Below are 24,868 nucleotides of genomic sequence, written 5' to 3'. Positions count from 1 at the left end.
GAATGCCACAAGGACTAGAGTACTCTCCTTATGCTCGTATGACAGCAGTAAGGGTCTAGCCCCGAGTTTATTCCTTCATTTGACATTTATGGTGGTAGGCATGTGGTAGTTGGAGTTGAATCAGACATTGTCCCTGCCATTGACAGACTCACAGCCTAGGAACAGAGTCACATCAACAGCCGCCTAGAACGTGAGAGGTGTGAGCAAAGCACTCGGGGAATGAAGGGAAGGGGACTGAGTATCTGTTAGCAGGAGGCTTCCGAGAGGAAGCCAGCCTGCTTGGCTCTCAGCAGACACATTCGCTGAAGAGAACTGAAAATAACTCTTGTCTTGGAGTGAGAGCTATGACCTCTGAGTCCCAGCTCTGCTTTCTCATTTTTTGTAAATCTTATACAAGCCACTAAATTTTCCTGAGCTTATTCCTCAGCAGGAATGCAGAGGTCATAAGCCTACCTCACAGAGCATGTGAAAGGGGTTTGTGAACCATAATGTCTGGAATCACTGCACATGATTTCCTTCTGTGAGGCCGGAGAGGACTGGATCAGGAGCCTCCTCCAAGAACAGACTGTGGGCAGAGGGGGAAACCCCACGTGTGACAGAGGGGAATGTCATGGAGGAGCCAAACAGATTCTTTAGGAATATGGGCCATTGCTGGTCTCTCTTTTCAGCTTGAAAGAGCAGAAAGCTCAGGCTATCCTAGATGATGGGGTCAACTGTTTCTAACAGTCGGGGTAGGGGGGCAGCAAGAAAATCAAAATTCCAATTCAGCCTCCCTGGTCTAGCAGAAAGGCTCAGATTTTCTGCTTGGCTGTTTTTTCCACCCTTTGAAAGCTCAGTAATATTTGACAGAACGGGCTGCATCACCATGGAGACATGCACCTGCCAGGTGCTTTGCTGGGCAGGACAAGCAGGCATATGGATGCTGACTGCACGGCCACTTCAGAGACACCAGGAAGGCCCCAGCTTCTTACTGTCTCCAAGGCCCTCAGGTCTTGCTTTTCACCCTCCCTCCCCATTCTTTTTTTTGTTTTTTGTTTGAGATGAAGTCTCACTGTGTAGCTCAGGCTGGAGTGCAATGGTGCGATCTCAGCTCACTGCAACCTCTGCCTCCTGGGTTCAAGCAATTCTCCTACCTCAGCCTCCCGAGTAGCTGAGACTACAGGCACCTGCCACCATGCCAGGCTAATTTTTTGTATTTTTAGTAGAGATGGGGTTTCGCCATGTTGGCCAGGATGGTCTCGATCTCTTGACCTTGTGATCTGCCCATCTCAGCCTCCCAAAGTGCTGGGATTACAGGTGTGAGCCACTGCGCCTGGCCCCTCCTGCTTCTTAAAACCTATTCAACAGCGTATACATTTCCTCTAATGGGGATGAAGCCCTTCATTTCCTAATTTGCTATAAGGGCGAAGATGCCATTCCCCCTGGGGGAGAAAAGAGTGACATCCACACAAAGCTATAATGATGTCTGTGGTGTCCTTTGAGAAGAGGGTTGGTAGCTAGAAGTGGGTGAAAAGAGGGCCCAGAATTACTCAGTGTTTGGGAACCCAGAGCAAAGCCCCAATTTCAAAAGAGATGGCAGCAGAAATGCTGCTGTCAAAACGCTACTCCCTCCACAGTTTTCTCTAGGTTTGGTCCTATTAATGTTACCTGAAATTTGTGACTGCTATATGCTTTCTGTCAGAAGGCTGGAATGGTGGGGCTAATATTTTGGTTTTTAAAACAAAGGAAAGAATGTAAATTTTGGAAAATACTGGGTTTACTGTTGATCTTCATCTAATTCTGGAATAAGTTATTTGGTAGAGATTTGTAGGGCCATTTCAAAAGAAAATAGTATTCATGAGTTACAAGCAAAGGCTCAGTTAGGAATTTATAGCTTGCAGCTTACCTTCTTTCAGGCAAGTATGGTATGCAAAGGAGGCAATGAATAAGCATTTGTGAAATAAATGAAGGCAGATTTGAGGTAGTCAATAATAATAAAAATGTATCCTAAAATGGAAACATAGAGACAAGAAAAAGAAAAAAACTGTTGGAGAAAAAGAAAAAATGGATTTTAAAAAAGAAAAAATCAGAAATAAATATTTTAGTATCTGGAATGATTGAATGACCACAAATAAACACGAGATTTAACTCCAAGATTCCTAGAAACCAAAGCAAAAAAGTAACTGTTAAGCTCTCCTATTCTCTTGATATTTGACAAAAATAAAAACAAACAAACAGACATAGAATTATGCCTGAATAGATATTGAAAACATTTTTTTCTGGCATTAAATTCAGTGTGAAATTTATTGCATGAAAATTCTATTTTACAAGGAACAACAAACAACCCAGTAAGTTTCAAAAGATATAGACAAATAGACCTTTTAATACTGCTTCTCTATAAAAGCGAGCACTTCATATTGAATCATAACTCAAGACATTTTTGCAGGGAACTATTGTAATACAGACTAGAAACATTTCTTTAGCAACCCCAAAGGAAACAAGTAAATAAATAATGTGTTGTTTGGTGCAGATCTCTCAAATATCAGATCTAGGGATGGAGTTTTAGATCCTATAACATTGACAGCAGAAATGTCTCGTTCTGTATTTTTGGTGAGGGAGAAAGCTAAATGCTTTAGATAGCAGACATGCAGAAGCAAATTTAATATTATACTACAAAACCTTAGGAATTTGGTAAAAATTATTACCCAGAGAAGGGATGTATTGTAGAAAAATAAGAGCCCAGGATACCATTCGCATAGACTGGGTTTCAAAATCTGGCTCAACGATTACTATATGACCACCTTGGCCAAGTTACTTCTCTCAGCCTCAGGATTCTATTTGCCAAAATGTGAATAATGTGCCTTTCAAGGTTAACTGAGAATTAGAAAACATAGTGTAGTAGGTGCTATTAGCTTCAGCTGCAAGTAGCAGAAAAAAACAAAATAACAGTGACTTCAATAAGGTAGAAGTTTATTTTTCACTCATCTTCTAGACCAGGGACCAGACTCCTTCTAGCTTGTTGTTGTATCACGAATGGCTTCCATTCCCAAGATCACTTCGTGGTCCAAAATGGCTGCTGGAGTTCCCGGATTACCTTCACATCCCAGCACACAGGCAGGAAGAAGAAAGAGAGAGGGCACGTTATTTTCTTTTAAGAACACTTTTATTTACATCCCTTTGGCCAGAATTTTGTCACAAGGTCTCACTTAGCCTCAGAGAAAGGTGAGAAACATCATCTTTGTTCAGTACAACCCAGTTAAGTATGAGACACCCAGTTAAATCAGAATTTTAAGATAAACAATGAATAATTTTTTGAGCATAAGTATGTCTCATGCAATATTTGAAACATACTCTTTTTTTCATTGTTCATTTGGGATTCAAATTTAACTGGATGTCCTGTATTTTATGTGGCAACACTAACTAGTTAACAATCAAGGATCCTATTACTAATCAAGGGTGAAGGGGCACGGGGAGGAAAGGTGAACGCTGAAGGACAATCAGAAGTCTCTGCCACAAAATGAGAACTCTCAAACTGGGTGGCAATAAATGTTGGTCCTCTCTTCCCTTTCCCTGTGAGGCAAGGCAAAACCAGAGGGTGGCTGCAGGGATAACTGCTGGTAGAGCCAACATCTGTTTTTGAAATAGAACCAATGTTCTATTTCAATGGCTAGTTTAATCACACGAGACACATGTATTTGGTTAAGACCTCAGAGATCTCTGCTCTATGCATGAAAGAGACAACTGTGGCCTGAAAAGCAACATTAATAAAAGCACTGCTTCTTTTTAATCACAAAAATGCTTAGTCTCATCTCTGCAGAAAGTCTATTTCTGAACAAATCCGTAAGCTAATGGACCCATCAACTGAGTTGGTTGTAAGGAAACCTTCATGTCATGAAAGAAAGGCCTGTGGGGCATGGCCGGGGTGCAATGGACTGACTATTTGTGTTCCCCCAAAATTCATATATTGAAACCCCTAATCCCAATACGATTATATTAGGAGGTGGAACCTTTGGGAGGTAATTAAGTCTTGAGGATGGAGCCCTCAGGAATGAGATTAATGCCCTTATAAGAAGAGTCCAGGGAAGTAGCTTGCTGTCTTTCCTCCATGTGAGAATACAAAAAGAAGACAGCCATCTGCAACCCAGAAGAGGGCCCTCATCAGAGCCCAACCGTGTTGACACCCTGATCTATCTCAGACCTCCAGCCTCTAAAACTGTAAAAAATACATTTATGTTGTTGATAAGTCACCCAATCTACAGTACTTTGTTATGGCACCTGATCAGCCTAAGACAGGAAGTATTCAGTCTATTACTTACCCACTTGCTCCCCACTGCAAATATTTTCACTTTTGTATGGCTGACCTGAGATTGTTCTTTCTGATTGTTGTTACCAAATGTTTTAGTTTCTTCTCAAGGCTGCTCTGAGTTCCTGACTCTAAAACCATGTCATCGGTATAATGGAGGAAGTCCCCAAATGCTGTGGAAAACAGAGCATGAGTTCATTTTAGTTAATAGCAGAAGTAAATTATTTGGGTTAAAGGTAAAATAAAGTGGGGCCAGGACATAGTCCTATTTTGTAGGATTTAGAATGAGAAGTTGCCTTAACAAAAAAATTGTTCTTATGAGCAGTATTGTGTTACAGGCTTTGATGAAGGATTATTTGCCTGTAATCTACATGGATAATATCAGATCTGCCCCCTACTCAAGTTTTCAGATTGGCAATGGCCTCTGAACTGGTCTTTCTACTTCTACTCTCCCTCCAAATCCATTCTTCACAAAGCAGCAAGAGTGATCAGTGATCATCATAAGACATATCTCAGTATAGGCTGGGCACAGTGGTTCACGCCTGTAATCCCAGGACTTTGAGACACCAAGGCAGGAGGATCACTTGAGGTCAGCAGTTTGAGACCAGCCTGGACAACATATCAAGACCCCGACTCTATTAAAAATGTAAAAATTAGCTATCAGTGGTGTGTGCTTGTAGTTCCAGGTACAGGAGGATTGCTTGAACCCAGGGGTTCAAGGTTACAGTGAGCTAGGATTGCACCACTGCACTCCAGCCTGGGTTACAGAGCAAGATACTGCCTCTAAAAAAAAAAAACCACACACACAAACACAAACACACACACACACATCTCAGTGTAAACTCTGCCTGAGATCTCTAATGGCTTCTCATTGCTAGTAATACTAAACCCCTTACTAGACTGAAAAGGCCCCATCCAGTCTGATTTTCTTTTTATTTTTTGACCACACTGCAGCAGGTTGAATGGTGGCCCCCAAAATATATGTCCACCTACAAATCCCTGGAACCTGTGACTATTACCCTACATAGCAAAAATATGTGATTAAAATAAGAATCTTGACAAGAGGCACTTATCCTGCATTATTCAGGTAGCTCTAAATGCAATCACAAGCATCCTTGTAGGACAGACACACAGAGAAGAAGACACACAGCGAAGAGGAGGAGGCAATGTGACCACAGAGGTAGAGACTGGAGAGATGTGGTCACAGTCAAAGAATTTCTGAGCCACCAGAAGAGGCAAGGAACAGATTCTCCCCTGGAGCCTTTGGAGGGAGGGCAGCCTTGTCACCTTGATTTCAGATTTCTGGCTTCCAGATCTACGAGAGAATACATTTCTGTTGTTTTAAGCTGCCCAATTTGTGGTAATTTGTTATAGCAGCTGCAGGAAACTAATACACCTGCCATGACTGTTACAAGCCTGCTGGGTTCTTCTTGTCATTCAAGGCTCAGGTTAAATGCCACCTCCTCAGATGTGCTCACCTGATTGCCCAGTGTTAAGTCAGCTCTCCCTGACCCTTCAGTCACTCTGGGTGTTTTCAAAAGGAGGGAGTGATCAGGTAATTACATGCGACTAACAGGAGAAGCAGGACGAGTATTGAGAACTGAGGAAATAAGGCACGAAGAGGGTTAATAACTTGTCCATTGTTGCACATTAAATGGAAGGGCCAGGAACCAGATACGAGCTCCCTGACTCCAGAGCTTGTGCCCATTCTCTCCAAGCTATACTGGCTCTCAGCAAGGTGAGAGATACTGCCAAATGGTCATTTGAGCAGGAGAGCGTATATTCTTTGTCATAGTTATAAAATCTCAGAGGCCCTTACTGCATTCCATTCCTCCTCCCCTCTTCCCTAACAGCCTCCTCCCCTTGTCATGCTTGTTGACAGAGGTAGAGGAAGCACAAGTGGAGAATGACCACTCACTTTCACCCACATCAGATAGCCATTCTGAAGGATGAAGATAGCAAAAGGGGGCTGAAGTCTTATTACACCAACAAAAGCAATGGCCCGTAAGGTGCGTAATTGGACATAGACTTACACTTTGGTCTGCCACTTAGCAGTGGTAATTAATTGAAGTTTATAAGCATGTTTGATCCGGGTGTTTTCTTCTTTGTTTCAGGCAGCTAATTGCTCATGAATAAATTGCCTAAAGAGAGGCAATATTTCTTTTTTTTTGTTTTGGTTTTCAGCCAAGCTTTTAATGAAAAGATTATAAAATAACAGTTTCTCATCATTGTACGTGAAGACTGCTTCCTTCTGAATGGAGAGATCAGTCATCCATGAATTGCTTTTCTATGACACTGGATGGCTGTGTAGCTGCAGCAGTGACCTGAATTTATACAAACTCTTGAGGGACATAAACTCAAAGTGATGAGTGACAGTGGTGGTGGCCAGTGCATAAGTGAGATCCTGATATCCTTCCCCCTTTCTGTCCTAAAATAGGACATGATCCCTGTTCTAGTTCCAGTTAAACAAAACAGCTATGACCCCCTCCCTTTCCACTCCCCCATATTTGTGAGAATGAGCCAGTGCGCAGTTTAGGGCCCCCCCAGGGCACAGGGGGAAGCTAGTGATGGGTGGGATACAGAGAGGGGAGTCCCCTCAGTACCTGGCCCCGTGGGGCCCCCTCAAGTGGAGTGAGAGAGCTCTGGGGATTGAGAGGCAATATTCTTGATCTAGGTTCTCTGTGGATGGCTGTTTGACAGAGCCATTGTCAATTTTAGCTTTCATATGTCCTAAAGTTACTAAAAGTTAACATATTTTACAAATATAAAGCTCAGAAGAATGTCAAATTGAGTCTATATATTTGTAGGATATGTGTATTTTTTTAAGGTAAGAGACAAGATGGCCTTGGGAGCAGGATCAGCATCAATATTTAAAGGAATGAGTTACCAGATATGCAGAGCTGACCCATAATTTGTATAGAATAGTATGAAAGGAGAGGACACAGACTTGCTTCTCATTAAGAGATGGATTCTTAATGAGAGGCAAGTCTCTATGTCTTCTCCTTTCCTTAATTCCTCCCTTTTTGAATCTAAGCTGGCCATAGTGACTTGCTTGACTAATAAAATACAGTGAAAATGATATTCTGGAACTTCTGTGGTTAGGTCAGAGGAAGTGTTGTAGTTTCTGCCTGGGTCTTCTGGAACATTCACTCTCAGAGTGGTCCGTCTTGGAACCAGGTGGCATACTGTAAGAAGCCCAGGCCACATGGAGAGGCCATAAGTAGGTGCTCCAACTGAGCTTCCCTCCCACAGCCAGTATCAGCTGCCAGCTATCTGAGTGTGCCATGTAGACATGGATCCCAATCAAGCCTTCAGCTGAGAGTAGCCCCAGCTAACATCTGACTGCAACTGTAAGAGAAAGCCTAGATAAGAATCACCCAGCTGAACAAAGTCAACTCATAAAACCATGATAAATAATAAATTGCAGTTTTAAACAATTATGTTTTGGGTGGCATTCTATGGAACTGTGGATACTTAGAACAGAATTTGGTACCTGGAGTGCTGCCATAATGAAAACTTAAAATGCGGGACATTGGCTTGGGGGACCAAGCAGCAGGAAGAAGCTGTGAGGTCCCTGAGGAAACTATTAATGAGAACTAGGGGGAAAATGAGGACATTGTTATTGGAAGCTGGAAAAAGGCATCCTTTGTTTTGTAATGATGGATAATTTGGTATACTATTGCTTTTGGTAATGTGAAAAACAGAAAATATATCTAGGAAATGGCAGATTTGGCTAAGGAGACTTCCAGGCAGAATGCTAAACATGCCTAATGGTTTCTCTTAGGCAATTATGGTAAAGTATGAATATAGGGAAGTGAACTCCCCTCTTCCATAATGAACTGTTCAGTTTCAAGCAAAACTTAGATGGAATATAAGAAGCCAGACTTGCTGGATTTAGAAATAAAGCTGTTTTCCATTCCAAACCTCTTCAGTTGGAAAAAAAGTTCTCAAAGTAAGACATGATATAAGGTAATGATCATCTCAGAGATATGGCTCTAAGACGCTTGCTAAGATTTTAGAAACCTTTAAGGTGACATACTGTAAGAAGCCCAGGCCACACGGAGAGGTGAAAGTCTACTTCACAGACTTTGAAGGATTCTGAAGGGCATTGTTCCATAGCACCTAACTGTCAGCCCAAGGCAGAAAGTGGCATACCTTAAAGAGATTTGTAGGTATGTATTTTGACTAATGGAGTGAACCTGAAAGACTCTTTAGGAAACTTACAAAAAATTTAAGAGAATTGTACATGCGAAAGCACCATCAGCCTGAACTAAATAGGAAAGAGACCGTTCAAACTGTAGAGAGCCTTATATGGGTAGGAAGTAGGACAAGAAGGCTACTAAGCTGCAAACATGGCCATTTCTTATGGAAAAGGAAGAATGATTCAGAGAGCAGAATCAAAATCCCAGTAGGAGTGGGGAGCCAAGAGCTACAATCATTCCCAGGGAGGCACAACGGGGAACTCACTAATCAAGGATCTGGTAACATGCACCTGGCAGCAGTTTAAAATTGCTACAGATCAGTGACTATGATGTGCCTCCCATTTCTTTCCCTTTTGAATGAAAGCTTTAGTGAAGTTATCCTGTCTCTGTATCACCACTGTATTTATGTGTGTGGGACAGATAACTTGTCTCTTCATCTAACAGGTCTTCAGATTGACAGAGCTATACTCAGGGAACTGCACCCCAAGGAGGCTCATCTGCATCAAGATCTGACTTAGATGATAAAATCCTGGACCTCAAGCTTGAGTGGATGCCATAATGGGATGAGACTTTTGGGTCTTAGGAGGAGACACGTGTATTTACCATGTGGGAGGAATGTAAATAATATGCAATCAGAGAGCAGACTGTGACAAAGATGACTGCAAATTCTTTGACCCTCTTTCTATTAAGAGTTATTGTCTTATCTCCCTCCTCTTGAATCCAAGCTGGCCCTGGGGAATTGCTTGATCAACAGAGTACACAGGATTGAAGTTTGGGACTTGTGAGATTAGGGCATTAGAAGCCTAGCAGTTCCTGCCTGGATCTCTTGAAAAGTTTTCTCTTCGAATACTCCTTTTTAGAATCCCACTATTCTCTGGATTCTAAATTCTGTGAGAAGCCCAAACCACACAGACTACATATAGATGCTCAATCAGTAGCCCCAGAAGAACTCCCAGTCCTCAGCAAACATTGACTGGTGGCCAGATGAGTTGTTATCTTGGACAACCAGCCCAGTTCAGCTTTCAGATGACTGCAGCCCCAGCTGCCATCTGACTGCATCTGCGTGAGAGACTATAGGTGAAAACTCCCCACCTCACCTAGTCAATCCACAGAACCATGAGAGATCATGGTAAATTGTTTTAAGCCATTAAATTTTGATGATGGTTTGTTATGTAACAGGAGATAACCAGATAAGGTTAAATCTTAGAGGTCAACAGTCATGGTTTCAAATCTCAAGTTCATCATTTATCAACTATGTGATTGTGGGCAAGTCACCTAAAATATCTGAGCTTCATTTTCCTCATCTATAAAATGGGAATCAAAACAGAACCCACCTAATGGGTTTGTTATGGGAATTAAAAGAGAGAATGTATGAAAAGTGACAATATAGTGACAGAGAGAAAGTGGGTCAGTAGGTAGTTAATATGGTTAGTAAATCAGTGTGAGTCATCTGCTTTTGTTGAAAGGTAGGTGAGATGCTTGTGGCCATGTGGGAAGAATTAATTTAAGAATCTGGTCTTTTTACTAAGGACCTGAGAGTAAGGTTAGGTCATTAGCATCTTTGTATTTGCTGTCCATTTTTCTATAATGGACTATAGGGGATTTTGATTCATGGGGGAAATGTTCTGAAAAAATCCTGGGCTCAAAAGAAATAGAAACACTTGGCCTTTTAAAATGGGGCTGTTATGGTTCCATAGATGGCACTTACCACCTCCACATGCACCGAGCAGGCCTAGCTCACTAAGGTCATAGTGAGCAGTTGAGCAGACCCAGTCCTTGTTACAGTGAGACCAGAGGCACTAGCCTAGAGAGAAGGATCAGGGGCTCTGAAGTCCCCTGGAGGCCTAGGATGCTGCTGCTGTCCACTGTATGTGCATGTGGATGGGTGAGTGGGTGCTGGAATTCCACATGGGATGAGGGCAAACTTAAAGAGTCTGGACCCCAGCCGAGAGGTTTAAAGGAATGTCTTGATGTTCAGCACATCACCATACTGATGTGCTCAGTGAGCTTTGTCACCCATTCATTTATTTATATGGCATTCATTCATTCAACAACCATTTATTGCATTCCTCTATGCACCAGGCCCTGTGCTATGCTCTGGGGACTCACGACACATAAGAGACGGTTCCTCCCCTGTGATCATGAGGGGCTCATGAACCAGCAGGGGAGACAGACAGGTAAACAGGAAGTATGGCTAGGGGGTAAGTACCACAGTAGAGGGCGACATGGGAGTGCAGAGAAGGGGCTCCAACTCTGGCATCAACCTACTCCACCTTGGGATAAAGTTCTAAACAGGGAAGCGAGTGAGGCATGAGCTGCGTCTGGAAAAGGGGACAGGCTTGGGATTGACCTAGTGAGCTATAGGCAGAAGCCACCAACCAGAGGCACCGAAGGACAGGGCCACACTGGCCTCTAGGGGCCATAGACTGGCGCACTCTGAGGCAGCCCTGGAATCTGTTGAGTCTGTTCCCCAACTCCCATGGGGCCTATAGAGAGCAAGTGTCTCTCACAGGCACAGATTAAAGCAAAGCATCTCAACTATGTCTTGGTTTTGGCTCCATAGATGACTTCTGTGTGGGCGAATCTTCTTAATGCGTTCTCTTACTTTTTATTGTCCATGCTGTAAAACGTTAAAAAAAAAAAAAAAAGCTAAAATAAACTTCCAGAGTTCAAAATGGCAGACTGTGACTAGAGCCAATGTCCTTTTCCTTCCAATGTTGGTTTGTCTGCCAAGTGATCTCATACTTGCTTGGTGAGGCTCTGCCTCCTCGACTCCTATCTTCTCTTTCCTCCACCTCCCCATTCCCGGCCACATGAGGTTCTCATCAGCATCATTGTGGTCAAAGGACTAGGCCCTGGGGTGCAGTCTGCCCTGACTCTCTTTGGGGCTTGGCTGAGGGAATTTACTTGTATCCCGATTTAGAAGCTGAATTGCCTACAGAGGATTGGGACCCAACATGACATTTTCTGTCAGTGACAGTATAGAGAGCTCTCTATTTCCTTACCCAACTGATTGTTTAGGACTAAGTTAGGAACTGCTTTCTCCCCGGAGTAATCGCACAACATGGGCCAGCCATGGACAAGTACAATCTGAGTGTAATGTTCATCAACATCAGTTGGTGAGGGTCCTAGTTCTAGACTGAGAGCTCCTTCAGGGCAGGAAGCAGACCTTTGCCAATTTCCCAGCACTAGCCAGCTCTATGACATCTGGAAGGGGCTCAGTAGTAGTTGTTGAATTTAATCTGGACACCACCCAGGCAGGAAACAACCCTCTGGTTCACCTTATTATGAGAGAGGCAGTCTCTTCTACAACCAAATACTAAAAATGATAATGGTAACAAAACACTATTACTATTTATTGAGCCCTGATGCTTTGTCAGATACTAGGATAAGCACTTTATATCCTTTACCTGATTTGAGAGCCAGAATCTCTGGGTGTATAGGTTTCACCGTCCTCATTTTACTGATGAAGAAATGAAATCTCAGAGAGGGTAGGCAGTTTGCAACAGCCTGGTTGTTGGGGCTCAGAATCTTGGACAGTCCATTATGAAGACCCTGACTCTTTTTCATTTTTGTTTTTTTGAGACGGAGTTTTACTCTTGTGGCCCAGGCTGGAGTGCAATGGCACGATCTCAGCTCACTGTAACCTCCGCCTCCCGGATTCAAGCAATTCTCCTGCCTCAGCCTTCCGAGTAGCTGGGATTACAGGCATGCGCCACCACACCTGGCTAATTTTGTATTTTTACTAGAGATGGGGTTTCTCCAGGTTGGTCAGGCTGGTCTCGAACTCCCGACCTCAGGTGATCTGCCCGCCTTAGCCTCCCAAAGTGCTGGGATTACAGGACCTTGACTGTTACACATGATGTTTGGTTGTGAATGACTGTACTAACACTGGTGGAAAGACCTAACCCTGCAGAATTCCCCAGGTACCAGGCAGCTGGGGGACAAATTATACTCAAGGTTCCTCTCAGGCATCGCCTTTGTCTAGAGAAGACATCTAACTCTGTCTCCTTATGGAGGACTGAGGAAGAAGCAGGAATCAGGCTTATGCAGTCGAAGGCTCAGTTTTAGTGCCCAAGCAGCAAAGAGATAAATGCCATCCTAATTCCCACTTAAAGTAAGCAAACAAGCCCTGGGGCTCACATGGACAGGAGGAAGCTGAGGGATTCAGTAAGTCTGTTTATTTTGGTTTGTATTTGACCTTGTATTACATTCACCAAGCAACTCCCAGTGAATGCAGAAACCTTTCCTCTGCCTCGGGAATATTTCCATACAAACAGGAACACAGCACAGATGACAAAAATTAAGATGTACTCTCCAGCTTGCCTTGCTGTATTATTTAAAGCAATTACTGTATGATTTTCCTTTCACATAGCCATGGAAACCCTGCTGAAAGGATTTAATACAATTTATTGCGTGAAGCTTAAGAAGAAATCTGTTTCCCCAGTGCTGGAAAACAAAGCAAGCCAATTTCTCCTCACTTCCTACAAGGTGTGATGGACGCAAATTGTGGACCGGTGACCTCACCCAGCAGGGACTGAGCTTTCTGGGAAAGCATTCTGGAGATAAGTGGACCTGTTTCTTTTAGAGGCAGCGAAAAACAAAGCCGGTGCCAGAGGAATGATAATCTCCTTTGATGTGCCTGGAACTTCTTGACTGTTTCAGAAAGGGAAGCACAGCTCTGAGTGGCAGTACTACAATGCCTTTCAGTAAACACAATAGACAAATTTCCCTGCCAGGTTACCCCAGGAGCCTCTCCACTCACAGGATCCTCTTATAGGTATCTTGGTGTCAGCGATGGGATCTTAGGAAGGATTGTCGCTTAACACCATGCTCTGATGAGAGGGTGGGCTCACTTTGGAGCCTGTTAGTACCAATGGCACAGCTCAACCCTATCTGCCTGTTAGAAACTCCTAAGGAGCTTCAGAAAACATGGAAGCCTAATTCCCAGAACTAATTGATTATATTAGAACCTGTATTTTAAACAGCTCTCCAGATGATGATTATGTGCAGCTAGGGTTGAGATCCACTGCTCTGGGACTTGGAACTTCTTTAGGCTGAACTCTTTGTTTACTTTCTGATTCTCAGCTAGAGACCCAGGGCCTGATGATCCGTAAACCTAAAAAGGCTGCTGTAGCACAAAACTCGTCTTTGCAGCTCAGCTCTTCATCCCTAAATTCAGTGGGTGAAGGGAAGAATATTAAATTGCAGAAGAATTCCCCAAAATTGGGGAAGCTGGGTAAAGGGTTCACTGGACCTCTCTGCACTGTTTTTGCAACTTGCTGTAAGTCTATAAAAATTTCTAAACAAAACATTTTTAGAAATTGCAGCTGAAGACTTGAATTCAAATTCTGGATTTGTTACTTATCAGGTATGAGACTTGGGGAAATAAAAGACCCTCTGGGCCTTTTCCTTTGGAAGATAGGACAATTATTTCTATTTATTACATGATCAAATGAGAAAATAAAATTCTAGACCTAGATTTAGCTGGGGTCTCTTTGCCCCTTAAGGGGTAAAAGGAGATTGTTCAAACTCTCTAAGTCCATTTTCTGCTGCTATAACAGAATTCCTGAAAATGGGTAATTTGTAAAGAAAAGAAATTCAGTTCTCACAGTTCTGGAAGCTGAGAAGTCCAAAATCAAGGGACCAGTAGGGTTAGTATCTGCTAAGGACCTGGTCTCCATTTCCAACATGGTACCTTGAATTCTGCATCCTTCAGGAGGGACAAACACTGTTCCTCACCTGGTGGAAGAGTGGAAGAGAGCCAATCCACTTTCTCAACTCCCTCAAGACCCCCCAGCCACTGTCGTTTTAAAATGGTAGCTATGATTTATTGAGTGCTGATTACATGGCAGCAGCTGTGTTAGGTTCCTTACATATATCATATTAATCTTGCAAGGAAGAAAGGGTTAGATCCGTGATGGAAACTGAGGCTCAGAGAGGTTGAGGAATTTGCCCAAATTAACACAGCAAGTGTCAGAGGTAGGCTCCAAAACCTATGTTCTTTCCGTACTTCGGGCTACAGACGGCAGAACTAATAAACAGGTTTTGCTATCAAAAGAACAGACTACACAAAAGGTAAGTTTATGAGAATTGTTGAGTGATCTCTATATATGGTTATGTTTGCTCTCTAAGCACCCCTGTGCTCATGTAAGAATAACTACCTCAAAGTAGTGGATACCTGCATATTTCCTGGAATGGTGCCAGGTACACAACACAGTTGGTGCTTGACGAATGGAGGTGTTGGTTGTAGTGCTGGCAGTCTTTGTTTGGTATGGTGGGGGGGTAAGCTAGTCCCATTACGTGATGTGGATATATTGTGGAAACCCTTTTTATGGTGGGATTAATCCATTCACAAAGACAGAGCTTTCATGGCCTAAACATCTCCCAAAAGGCCCAACCTCCCAACACTGTTCCGCTGGGGATTAAGTTTCAACATGAGTTTTGGAGGGGACAAAAACATTCAAACTATTGCACCCTTGAACTACAGGTTTTGGAACTTCCAATTACTTCCTCCAGAGTTGCAGGAATTTTGGGGTAAATTACATGCTTGTGGTCGTTCACCTTGGGTTTTGAGCTCCTTCTTCCACTAAATTAATCAATTTATGCATTGTTTCACCCAAATACGGTGCCCAAGCAGCAAAGAGATAAATGCCACATGGACAGAGGAGGAGGCTGAGGGATTCGATAGGTCTGTTTATTTCAGTCTATGTTTGACCTTGCACCACATTCACCAGGTAACTCAGTTGCTAACTTTCCCCAAACAAACCTCTCCCACAGGCATTTTTTGTGTGTAGGTGACCTTACTGAAGGCTTGGAAAGATGAAAGGAATTATACCATAGCATCAGAAACTGTCTCAAACACAGTGTCATCCAATTCTGCTTCCAAAAGTTCCTTGGGCCCCTTCATGTTGCTTGGTCCTCACCTCTTCTGTTCCCATCTTCCCTCCTGTCTTTTTATTTCACTCTCCCACCCCCAGGTTTCTGCCCATTTCTTTCTTTCTTTTTTTTTAATGTTGGCTTTTATTTTAGATACAGGGGGTACATGTGCAGGTTTGTTATATAGGTATAATGCACCCAGGTAGGGAGCATAGTACTCAATAAGTAGTTTTTCAACCCATACCCCCCTCCCTCTCTCCCATCTCTAATAGTCTGCAGTGTCTATTGTTCCCACGTTTGTGCCCATGTGTGCTCAATGTTTAGCTCCCACTTATAAGTGAGAACGTGCAGTATTTTGTTTTCTGCTCCTGCATTAATTAGCTTAGGATTATGGCCTCCAGTTTAGGATTATGGCCTCCATCCATGTTGCTGAAAGGACATGATTTCATCCTTTTTTATGGCTGCATAGTATTTCATGGTATATATGTACTACATTTTCTTTATCTAATCCACCACTGATGGGCACCTAGGTTGATTCCATGTCTTTGCTATTGTGAATAGCTAGGTGATAGACATAGGAGTGCATGTGTCTTTTGGTAGAATTATCCATTTCGGGGGGGATGTATACCCAGAAATGTGATTGCTGAATCAAATGGTAGCTCTGTTTTAAGTTTTTTGAGCAATCTCTAAACTGCTTTCCATAGTGACTGAACTAGTTTACATTTCCACCAACAGTGTGTAAGTGTTCCTTCTTCTCCATAGCTTTGCCAGCATCTGTTGTTTTTTGACTTTCTAGTAATAGCCATTCTAACTGGTATGAGATGGTATCTCATTGTGGTTTTGATTTGCATTTCTCTGATTAGTGATGATAAGCATTTTTAAATATGTTTGTTGGTCACTTATGTTTCTAATGTGGACCACTTTAGCTATTTCTTTTGTTTCCTTGGCTCTCGTCTTTCCTCCAGGAAACTTATCAAAATATTTTCTGATCTATCCAGCCCTTCTAAAGCTCCATGGAACTTTAGCTGGTCAACAAAAGCCAGCCCCCAACTCCAATCTAGATGCGATGGTCACAGCCAGCTCAAGCTCGCTGTCCATTGCACAGCCTTATACCATGTCACCACCAGCCCTGTGGAAGTCCCAGAGAGTCAGAGATGAGAGCACTTGTAACTCAAACTTTCACTGATTTTCCAGGCTTAAATCTGGAGACTACATTCTGGACTTTGGGAATTTAAAAATCTAACATTTTTGGAAAGAAAGGGTGTATAGAGGCTTCTTATACCTTGAACAAAAAATGGCATTTTGGAATGTAAGCAAGTGAGACTCCTAAGAATTAAATTTCATCAGAAATACACAAATTTACAAAAAAAAAAGAAGAAGAAGAAGAAGAAAAATGCACTAGGCAGAGTGCCCCCTGCCAAACCTCACTCTTTCAAGAGGAATTTGGAGTGATGTTGCTGCCCATAAACCTCCTGCCTACCTGGAGAGGGCCTGGACTGGTATTCTGCAAACAGTTCCTTATTTGTTCTCCTTCCTGTGGGTCTGTGTGCACTCACATGATGGGAATCAGATTTAAATGGATAACTAGAAGTTGGAAGGAATCTGATTGGTTCTCACTGCCCAGGAGTAGCTCCATGATATGGTTTGGCTGTGCCCCCACCCAAATCTCATTTTGAATTATAGCTCCCATAATTCCCACATGTTCTGGGAAAGACCTGGTGGGAGATAATTGAATCATGGGGGTGATTTCCCCCATACTATTCTCAGGGTAGTGAATAAGTTTCAGGAGATATGATAGTTTTATAAGGGGTTTCGCCTTTCAGTTGGCTCTCATTCTCTCTTGACTGCTGCCATGTAAGACATGCCTCTTGCCTTCTGCCATGATTGTGAGGCCTCCCTAGCCACATGGAACTGTGAATTCATTAAACCTCTTTTTCTTTATAAACTATCCAGTCTCAGGTATGTCTTTATTAGCAGCCTGAAAACGGACTAATACACTCCAGAAAGCCTTCCCACCTTCTTCTCCCTTGAGTATCTCCATGAGACGCAGAGCAGCTTTGTCTAAGATGGTATCCCTGAGAATTGTCTTCTCACTCAGGTAGAGCTGATTGGCTTCCCCGCTGTGCTGCCGTGGGATGCTGTGCATACCTCCATCAGAACAGACTTGACCTTCTGCTTGCAATTGTTTGCTTGCACGTTGGTTCGCTCTTTCCCCCCACCCCCTGCACTAGCTGGTGAGGTTCTTAAAGGCAGGAAAGACATCTTTCCCAACACATAACACAATCCCTGGTACAGAAAAGACATTTGATAAATGTTTGCTCTAAGAATCAATGAATGAGGTCTCACCAAAAAAGAGCACTTAGTTTGCTAGGGTTATTTATTTTAATATTATGCAAAACACAGAGCAGACATCACCTTCTGTTTCTAAATCCTTCGTGATTGATTAATCAACAAGTTATTACTGAAGCTAGCTACAGCTAAGACCCAGGTGAGAGGGAAGCAATGGCAACCACATACTTTGAGAGGTTTATTAATTGACTGTATAATAACAATGCTGCATCACATTATTAGAGTCATTCTGCCTTAGAACTCAGGGTTCTACTTATAAAGTGACTTGTTTAATTAAAAAATATCCTAGCAAGGATAAAGGATAGAACATTTTATAATTACTTGCCAGTAATCATCAGCTCACCCATTATAGGGCAAGATTAAAATTCAGTTCTTCAGAACTTGAGAGTCTGCTCTCATATACTTTTCCTTGGAATAGTTCATTTCTGGAGAGAGACACTAAATACTTCTAGTGGGCAGCGATGTGTCTCTTAGCAGCAGAAGGCAGGACTCAGTTCCCAGTGACGCCTTGTCCTTCTTCCTCTGAGGTCCTCTACACCTGGCCTGTGGTATATGAGGACTTCTTAGCTTCCAGGTCAATGCTGGCCCTGGGGATGGAGATGGATGATGCGAAGCTGCTGAGATACTTGCCAAGCCTCAATGCTAATGCCTGTTTAGTGACATTCTGTTGAGACAGTATGATAGGTACTCATCTGTACTTCATGGAAAGTCAGTCCATACACATTTACTGAGTACCTTCTGTTGTAGGTGCTGAGGATTCTAGGTGAACAGGGAAGTCATGGTCCCTACCCTGATGGACTAGTGGAGAAGATCGACATTTAACAAATAAATGATTCTGAATGTGTAAATTGCTGTGAAGGAGAAGTGTAGTGCAAGTCAAGGGTATAACAGGAGTGGTGCTGGAGGCTGAGAACAGGGCCACCATGTGCTGTTGTGCAGACTGTAGTCTATGTGAATGGCACCCCCTGGAGATGTATATTACATAACAGGTCTGGTCAATATGGCAGTTCTAGCTGAGAGGGAGCAAATGACATGCAACTTGCAAAGGAGGAAGAGGATTGGCGAGGTTAAGGCATGTGCAAAGGCCCCAAAACAGAAAGAAGCTGAACATGGCCCAATAATGGGAAGAACCAGTATGACCAAGTAGAGAAGTAGGCACTGGGGAGAGAGGAGGCCGTCAGGTAGAGCCTCATAAAGCCATGGCAAGGAGCTTGGATACTATTATAATTGCAATGGGAGACAGGAGGATTTTGGAGCTGGAAATGACATGATCTGATTTCTGTCATTTTGGATGTCATTAGGGGATGGGTTGGGGCGAGCATGGTAAGATTGGAGATGTAGAGAGGGCTTAGGAGGCTATTGCGAGAGTCAGTTTGCAAAAGACTTGGTACACACTGGGTGCACAATAAACCATGACTCCCTTTTCCTTCCCTCTCTTCTAATTGTGACATGCTTTGTACTTCCCAAAGCACTTTCAATTTGTTATTTTATTTGACCTGCATTATAGCACTTTCAATTCATTATTTCATTTGATCTTCATAATAGCTGAAGGGGGTGAGGTGGGTATTATTACCCCCCTTCATGCCTGTGGTAACTGAGGCTTTGAAGGGAAAAATGGCTTTCAGGAGATCCATCAGCCAGTAACTCCTGGAACTGGTTCTCAAATCAAATCAAGGAACTTGACCAATCCCTAATTCTACCATATTATGCAATGTCCAAATGAAATCATCTAATTAGTTAATTTGTTGAGCACGAAGAAGTAATTTAAAATTTCCAGGGGTTATGATTTGCAGGCAGAAAAAGAAAAAAAGAAAAAGAAAAATACCGGTGAAGGAGCTGATATTTCCCTAGGAACAGCCTGGATCCAAACTTCAGAATAATTGCGTTAAGAACACTGTATTTCACTGGAGTCACAATAACGCTTTTCTTTTCATCTTTATTTACCCCAGTGTGGCCCACTAAAAAGGATCCAGTGTGCTCCATGTCTGAGAAGATATATTTTTGCTCATTAAACACCAAACAGAGGTTAAGACATCGACAAATCAGTATTATTTATACTGAAGGAGGCAAACATTCCTTTCAAAGACTTTCATTTCCTTTGGAAACATGTGCTACCTGAGCCATAGCCACCAAAATATGTATTTTCTTTTCCTTTTAAGGAAATGCCACTTCATTGCCAAACCTCAAACACAGCACCCCAAATGGAAGGAGAGGTTTCTCAGGTACAGCAGGGAGAAAACTCAGATTCAAAAGCTGCTCTGTTCCCATCAACTAGGGACTGCATCTGAAACCGTCTGTGGATTTAATGTTTTGCAAATCTTCTACTGAAAAGAGATTTTCATCACAATTGCATTATAATGTTTTTCCCCAAGATCACTCCTTGTTTAGGAGCCAACAGCTCAAACCTTGAACAAATTGTTCCCAGACCTTCCTGATTTCCAGTGTCCTCGTGAAGAAAGAGGCAGGCATGAGGGAGGATCGACGGTCTTATCTCGCCTTTGTCCTTGACACTGGGGAACACCAGATAAATTGCCGTAACCCCTCATTTTGACTTTGAGGACTATAATAAGCAACTGGCCCTTTTTCCTTTTTTTTTTTTTTTTCTTTGCCAGAGTTTTGTCAGAATTAATTCACTTGGATTTGCTGTTTTGCTTGAATCTCTGTGGAAATGACTAATGCAGAGCATTATAAGCATAGTCTCCATGCTTATGGAGCATGGGCCAATATGGCCCAGTGGGAAATGGAGAATTGTAAACATGAAGAGGGAACTTTTCCAGTAAGCTCAGGGAGGGAGTGGCAGAGAGGGGGAGAAGTTACTAGAACCCAATGCTGCAATGGCCCCCAGGTATGCTCAGAGGAAGCTCTGGGCTTGGGCATTCAGGAAAGACGCTTACGAGGATGCAAGGTTGCCACATATGCCTCCTTGGCTTGGCTTTGTTGTCATCACTGAGAAACCCCAGCCCCTTTCCCCTTGGCCCCTGCCCAGAGGTGGAAGGAAGGGGTGGGTGCCAGCGTTTGTGTGGCTGCATTTGCATCTCAGTTCTGGGGAGAAGGTGCAGTGGGGGGACCCAGCTGTGGCTGTCCTGCAGAAGCAGCAGCAGAGGGGGCACCTGGGACACACTCTGCTTTCTCCCCTCCCTGCAGCTGCTCCACCTGTGCACAAGCGTCCCTGTCTGCACTTGCTTAAGTGTTTAGGCCACTTCCTGACCCTGTAGGGGATCTTTCCAATCCCTAGACATCTCCTCCTTTTCAAAGACTTCCTGGATTTCTTCCCCTGCCATTCCCACTTCTCCCCAAACATTTTCCTCTTTCTGGCACTTGGTGAGAGTTTAAGTATTTACTACATCTGCTGAGGATTATTGGTGCACAAATTTGTATCCTTGGGGGTCTTTGATTGCAGGCAACATAAAGTGGCTCTGGTTGGCCAGGGGAATGGGGTTATGGGGAGGTAGATCAGGTGCTTATAGAATCAGAGGGAATGTTGGAAAACTAGGCTAGGAGGCAAGCAAAAGGTGAGAAAGCCCTAGAGGATGAGGAAGCAAAGCCCCAGGAGTAGAATTCTAGCAGGACTGCATGCCCAGGGTGCCACCACAGGGGAGTAGGACTCTGGACATATCACCATTCCTAGGGACACCCACTCAAGATGCAGAGATGGGAAAGCCCCTGCTACTGAGTGTGGTCCCATGCTTGTCTCCTGTGACACTGGGATACTGAGGGAGGCTCTGGGGGAAGGAGATTTTGATTGCTTTATTTGGAGGGCAGGTGCCTGGGTTTACCATCCCACTACAAATCAAACCAGGAGGAAATCAGGGATCAGGGTGCTCTTAGAGAAGGTGAATGGATGCTGAGTGGGGTGTGAAGGGGACAACAAAGCCACCACACTTTCTCCCTTCCCCTTCTGTCCCTGATGCAGAGTCCCCTGGAGGGTCAGGGGGTGTGGGAGGTGCTCAGCTGGGCTTGCTGCTGCAGGTTTAACACAGGGAAGAGGGATGCCCTTAGAGAGGAGGCCGGGTGCCTCTTTCTCCTTGGAATTGTTAGCCATGAATGCTCAGAAAACTGGGGCAGAATCTCCTGGGGAACCTGAGGAGGATTCCTTTGCAGATCCCCCGTGGTTGCCTGGGAGTGAGCAAAAGGTGCGAATAAGTGCAGCTGAGAACTGGAGGAGAAAAATCACACCTGCATCACCTCTACTTAGGAATCCCTTGCTATCCTAATGGCTAATGATGGCTGCCTTTGTCTTCTGGCCTTCCTACTACACCCATGCTAGGACCCCAGACTGCATATATTTATTTCTGAAGCAAGTTTTAAAAATACAGCACCTTATAATGGTTGGTGGTTGAGTTACAGTTTTAACAAGGTTGAGAGTTACATTTGACGAGACAAGCATTGGCTCTGTAATGCTGTGGAAGCCATGTCACTTCTCTGGGCTCCACTTTCTTCCTCTTAACATAGTGGAGGCTCAAAGTGTTTCCATTCTCAACAGTCTCCCATGCTCAAGGAGCGATCTGCTCAGCTAGCACACATCAGAGCCTCATTTATTTGGGGCTGCACTCAGAATTGAGAGGCACAGCTGGTCTCCTAGGTGACTGCCACGCAACACTGCGGTCATCTATTTCCTCTGCCTATTTTCCCCTGTAAAGCACTCTGGCAAAAGAGCCCAGAGGCACTGTGGAGTGGGGAGAAGCCAAAGATTTTAATATACATGTGGTGACATTTAGGGCCATGTCAGCATCTTCAAACTGAGCGAGCAGACTTACAGCTCACAAGAGGATGCCTTTGGCTCATGTTCCGCCTTTGGCTCATGTTCCTCTTAAAAACAAAACAGAAATTCACTAGAAATTCAAATATTCTTCAGCAGAAAAGAAGGGATGCCTGGTGCAAGTCAGGTGTTGTGCGGAGGAAGAGTGATTCCTATTGATACTTATCTTGGAGAGTGGCATATTAGCATATTCAAGATCCCTCCAGGTCCTATAGTAAAGATAGAGGTTTAACTCTTTATGACATAGCCCTCCCCAAACTTATTTGCACATGCAATATTCTTTTTTTGTGGAATACTTGTTAACTGCTGGTAACTCTGCCTGATCTCTTTGCACATACTCTTTTTCATGGGGTGGGAACTTCCCATGTGAACTGACCCTGGGGCCCCTCCAATCTCTCTCCATAGGGCTGAGGCATGTTAGACAGCTTGTAAAGAAATGACTCAATTAATAACATCATTCAGTATTCTTGAGAGCTCACCATGGATCAGGTATTGTGCTGGGTATAAAAAAGAAAGATTTGTAAAAGTAAGTGGTCTCTTTCCTCAAGGAGCTTATAATCTAGTGGGAAAGAGACTCATGAAAATGATGTGGCCTTGCCTTTAGTGTAATAAATGTTTGGGTCTAGGAGCTGGAGAGATCCCTCAGGGTCAGCTCACGAGATGACTTGGAGATCCCAGTGGCTGCACTTGGCAGCGGGGACGGGTCAGGCTCAGACAGGTGTTGAGTCAGATCCCCAGAGCTGACTCCAGCTAGGTCCTGGGTGGGCAGACAGTTTGCAAACTGGATGATCAGGAAGAGGACTGAGGGAGGCTTGGGTAGGGGATGAGAAGAAGGGTCTGGTTAGGCAAAGAGCTGAGGGTCTGAAGTCAAATGCGGGCAGCCAAGGAAGTGTCAGAAACTACAACCAGGGTAAACAGTCCCTGTTTCCCCAAGTATACCTTCCTTATCTACGGGACTTGCCATGAATCCTCTGGGGACTTCGGGAATCCACGTCACATCTCTGGGCCTGAACTTTCTTATCTGATGATGGAGATGGTTCTAATGTTCTGTAATTATTCGGCCCTGTGTTTGTTTCCTAGGGATGCTATAATAAATTACCACAAACTAGGTGACTTAAAAAAAAAACAGTAATGTTCTCATCATTCTGGAAATCAAAGTAGCAGCAGGGCCACACTGCCTCTGAGACTCTAGACAGAATCCTTCCTTGTCTTTCCTGGCTTTTGGTGGTTGCCAGCAATCTTTGGAATTCTTTGACTTACAGCTGCATCTTTCCAGTGTCTGCTTCTCTCCTCACACAGCCTTCTTCATTGTGTGTCTTCAAACCTCCCCTGTCCTTAAAAGGACACCAGTCACTGGATTTAGAGCCCACCCTAATCCATCATGACTTTAATTTCATTATATCTGCAAATACCTTATTTTCAACTATGGTCACAGGCACAGGTACCAGGGGTTAGGATTTCAGTATACCTTTGAGGGGGATGTAATTCAACCCACTACAGCCTTCCATAGACAGAAAGGACCGACTCACCCAAGGCATGTTGAATCACCTTCTAGATTACATCACAAGCAAAAAGAGTGATCAAGATTGGCCATGTTTGCAGACAATATGCAAGTGGAAAAGCATGGCATTTGGCTCTATTAGTCTCCCTGCTGCTAGTCTCACACTCTCCTGTCCATTCTCTACTGTGTTCTAAGAAGGATTGTTATAAATCTAATCATATCACTCCCCTGTTCAAAATTCTTTGGTGGCTCCACCTGGCCTAAAGCATAAACGCTTTACTCCACTACCAGCCCTTCATGGCCTGGTCCCTGCCCAATCCAGCTGGGGCTCATGATTTGCTCCTCCAACTCATCAGAGGACTGGGAAGAGAAGTCAGAGGGCAAAGTCATGTCGAAAGGGAAACCCCAGTCATCCTGCAGAGGATTGATGGGATGAGGCTGCAGCACTGTGGAGGCTGCTCCAGAATGGGACAAAAAGTTTCATGCACCAGAGGAAGGCAGTGAGAGTTCTGCCAAAAAAACCCAAAACAAAACAGAAAAAGGAAAGTGACCATTGATGCCTAAGGAGTCGCATGAGATGAAGGCCTGTCAGTAGAGTGTGTGAGACAACCATCATTACTTCCCAAGGCTGGAGACCATGAGCTGGATTGGAGTTGGATGAACATTAAAATAGGACAACAGCCTCAGCATGGGCACTCACATAAGGAGGTGCCTTGCCCCTTTCTTCTTCCTGCCCAACACCAGAAGGTGAATCCCTGAAAGAGACAGCAGAGGGGAGGTGGTAAAAATGCAGATCCTAACCCACCCCTGCCCATGATCCGGGACTAGAGGAGCTATAAATCCAGTCAGTGTGGGATGATCAGGGGGAGAACCTTGAAACAAATAGAAGCTTGCAG

At 43.7% G+C, this 24,868-nt stretch overlaps 2 protein-coding genes across 2 annotated transcripts in view; one reads left to right on the top strand and one right to left on the bottom strand.

Annotated features, from left to right (window-relative positions):
* The window catches only part of TSPYL5 (TSPY like 5), an 86,034-nt gene that overhangs the window by 30,662 nt on the left and 30,504 nt on the right, over positions 1-24,868 (top strand). The gene's annotated exons all lie outside the window — the stretch shown is intronic.
* The window catches only part of CPQ (carboxypeptidase Q), a 587,881-nt gene continuing 565,264 nt past the window's right edge, over positions 2,252-24,868 (bottom strand). The window contains exons 8-9 of the mRNA XM_054498057.2: positions 4,296-4,455; positions 2,252-3,073 (exon numbers count right to left, since the gene is read on the bottom strand). Of these exons, the coding sequence (XP_054354032.2) occupies positions 4,322-4,455 (134 nt within the window). The 3' untranslated portion in view covers positions 2,252-3,073; positions 4,296-4,321. The remainder of the gene's footprint in view (positions 3,074-4,295; positions 4,456-24,868) is intronic.

This window comes from Pongo pygmaeus, chromosome 7 (assembly GCF_028885625.2).
Source record: "Pongo pygmaeus isolate AG05252 chromosome 7, NHGRI_mPonPyg2-v2.0_pri, whole genome shotgun sequence".
Classification (NCBI taxonomy): domain Eukaryota; kingdom Metazoa; phylum Chordata; class Mammalia; order Primates; family Hominidae; genus Pongo; species Pongo pygmaeus.
Note: the sequence above shows the minus strand (reverse complement) of the source record. Positions and strands in the feature narration are given on the sequence as shown.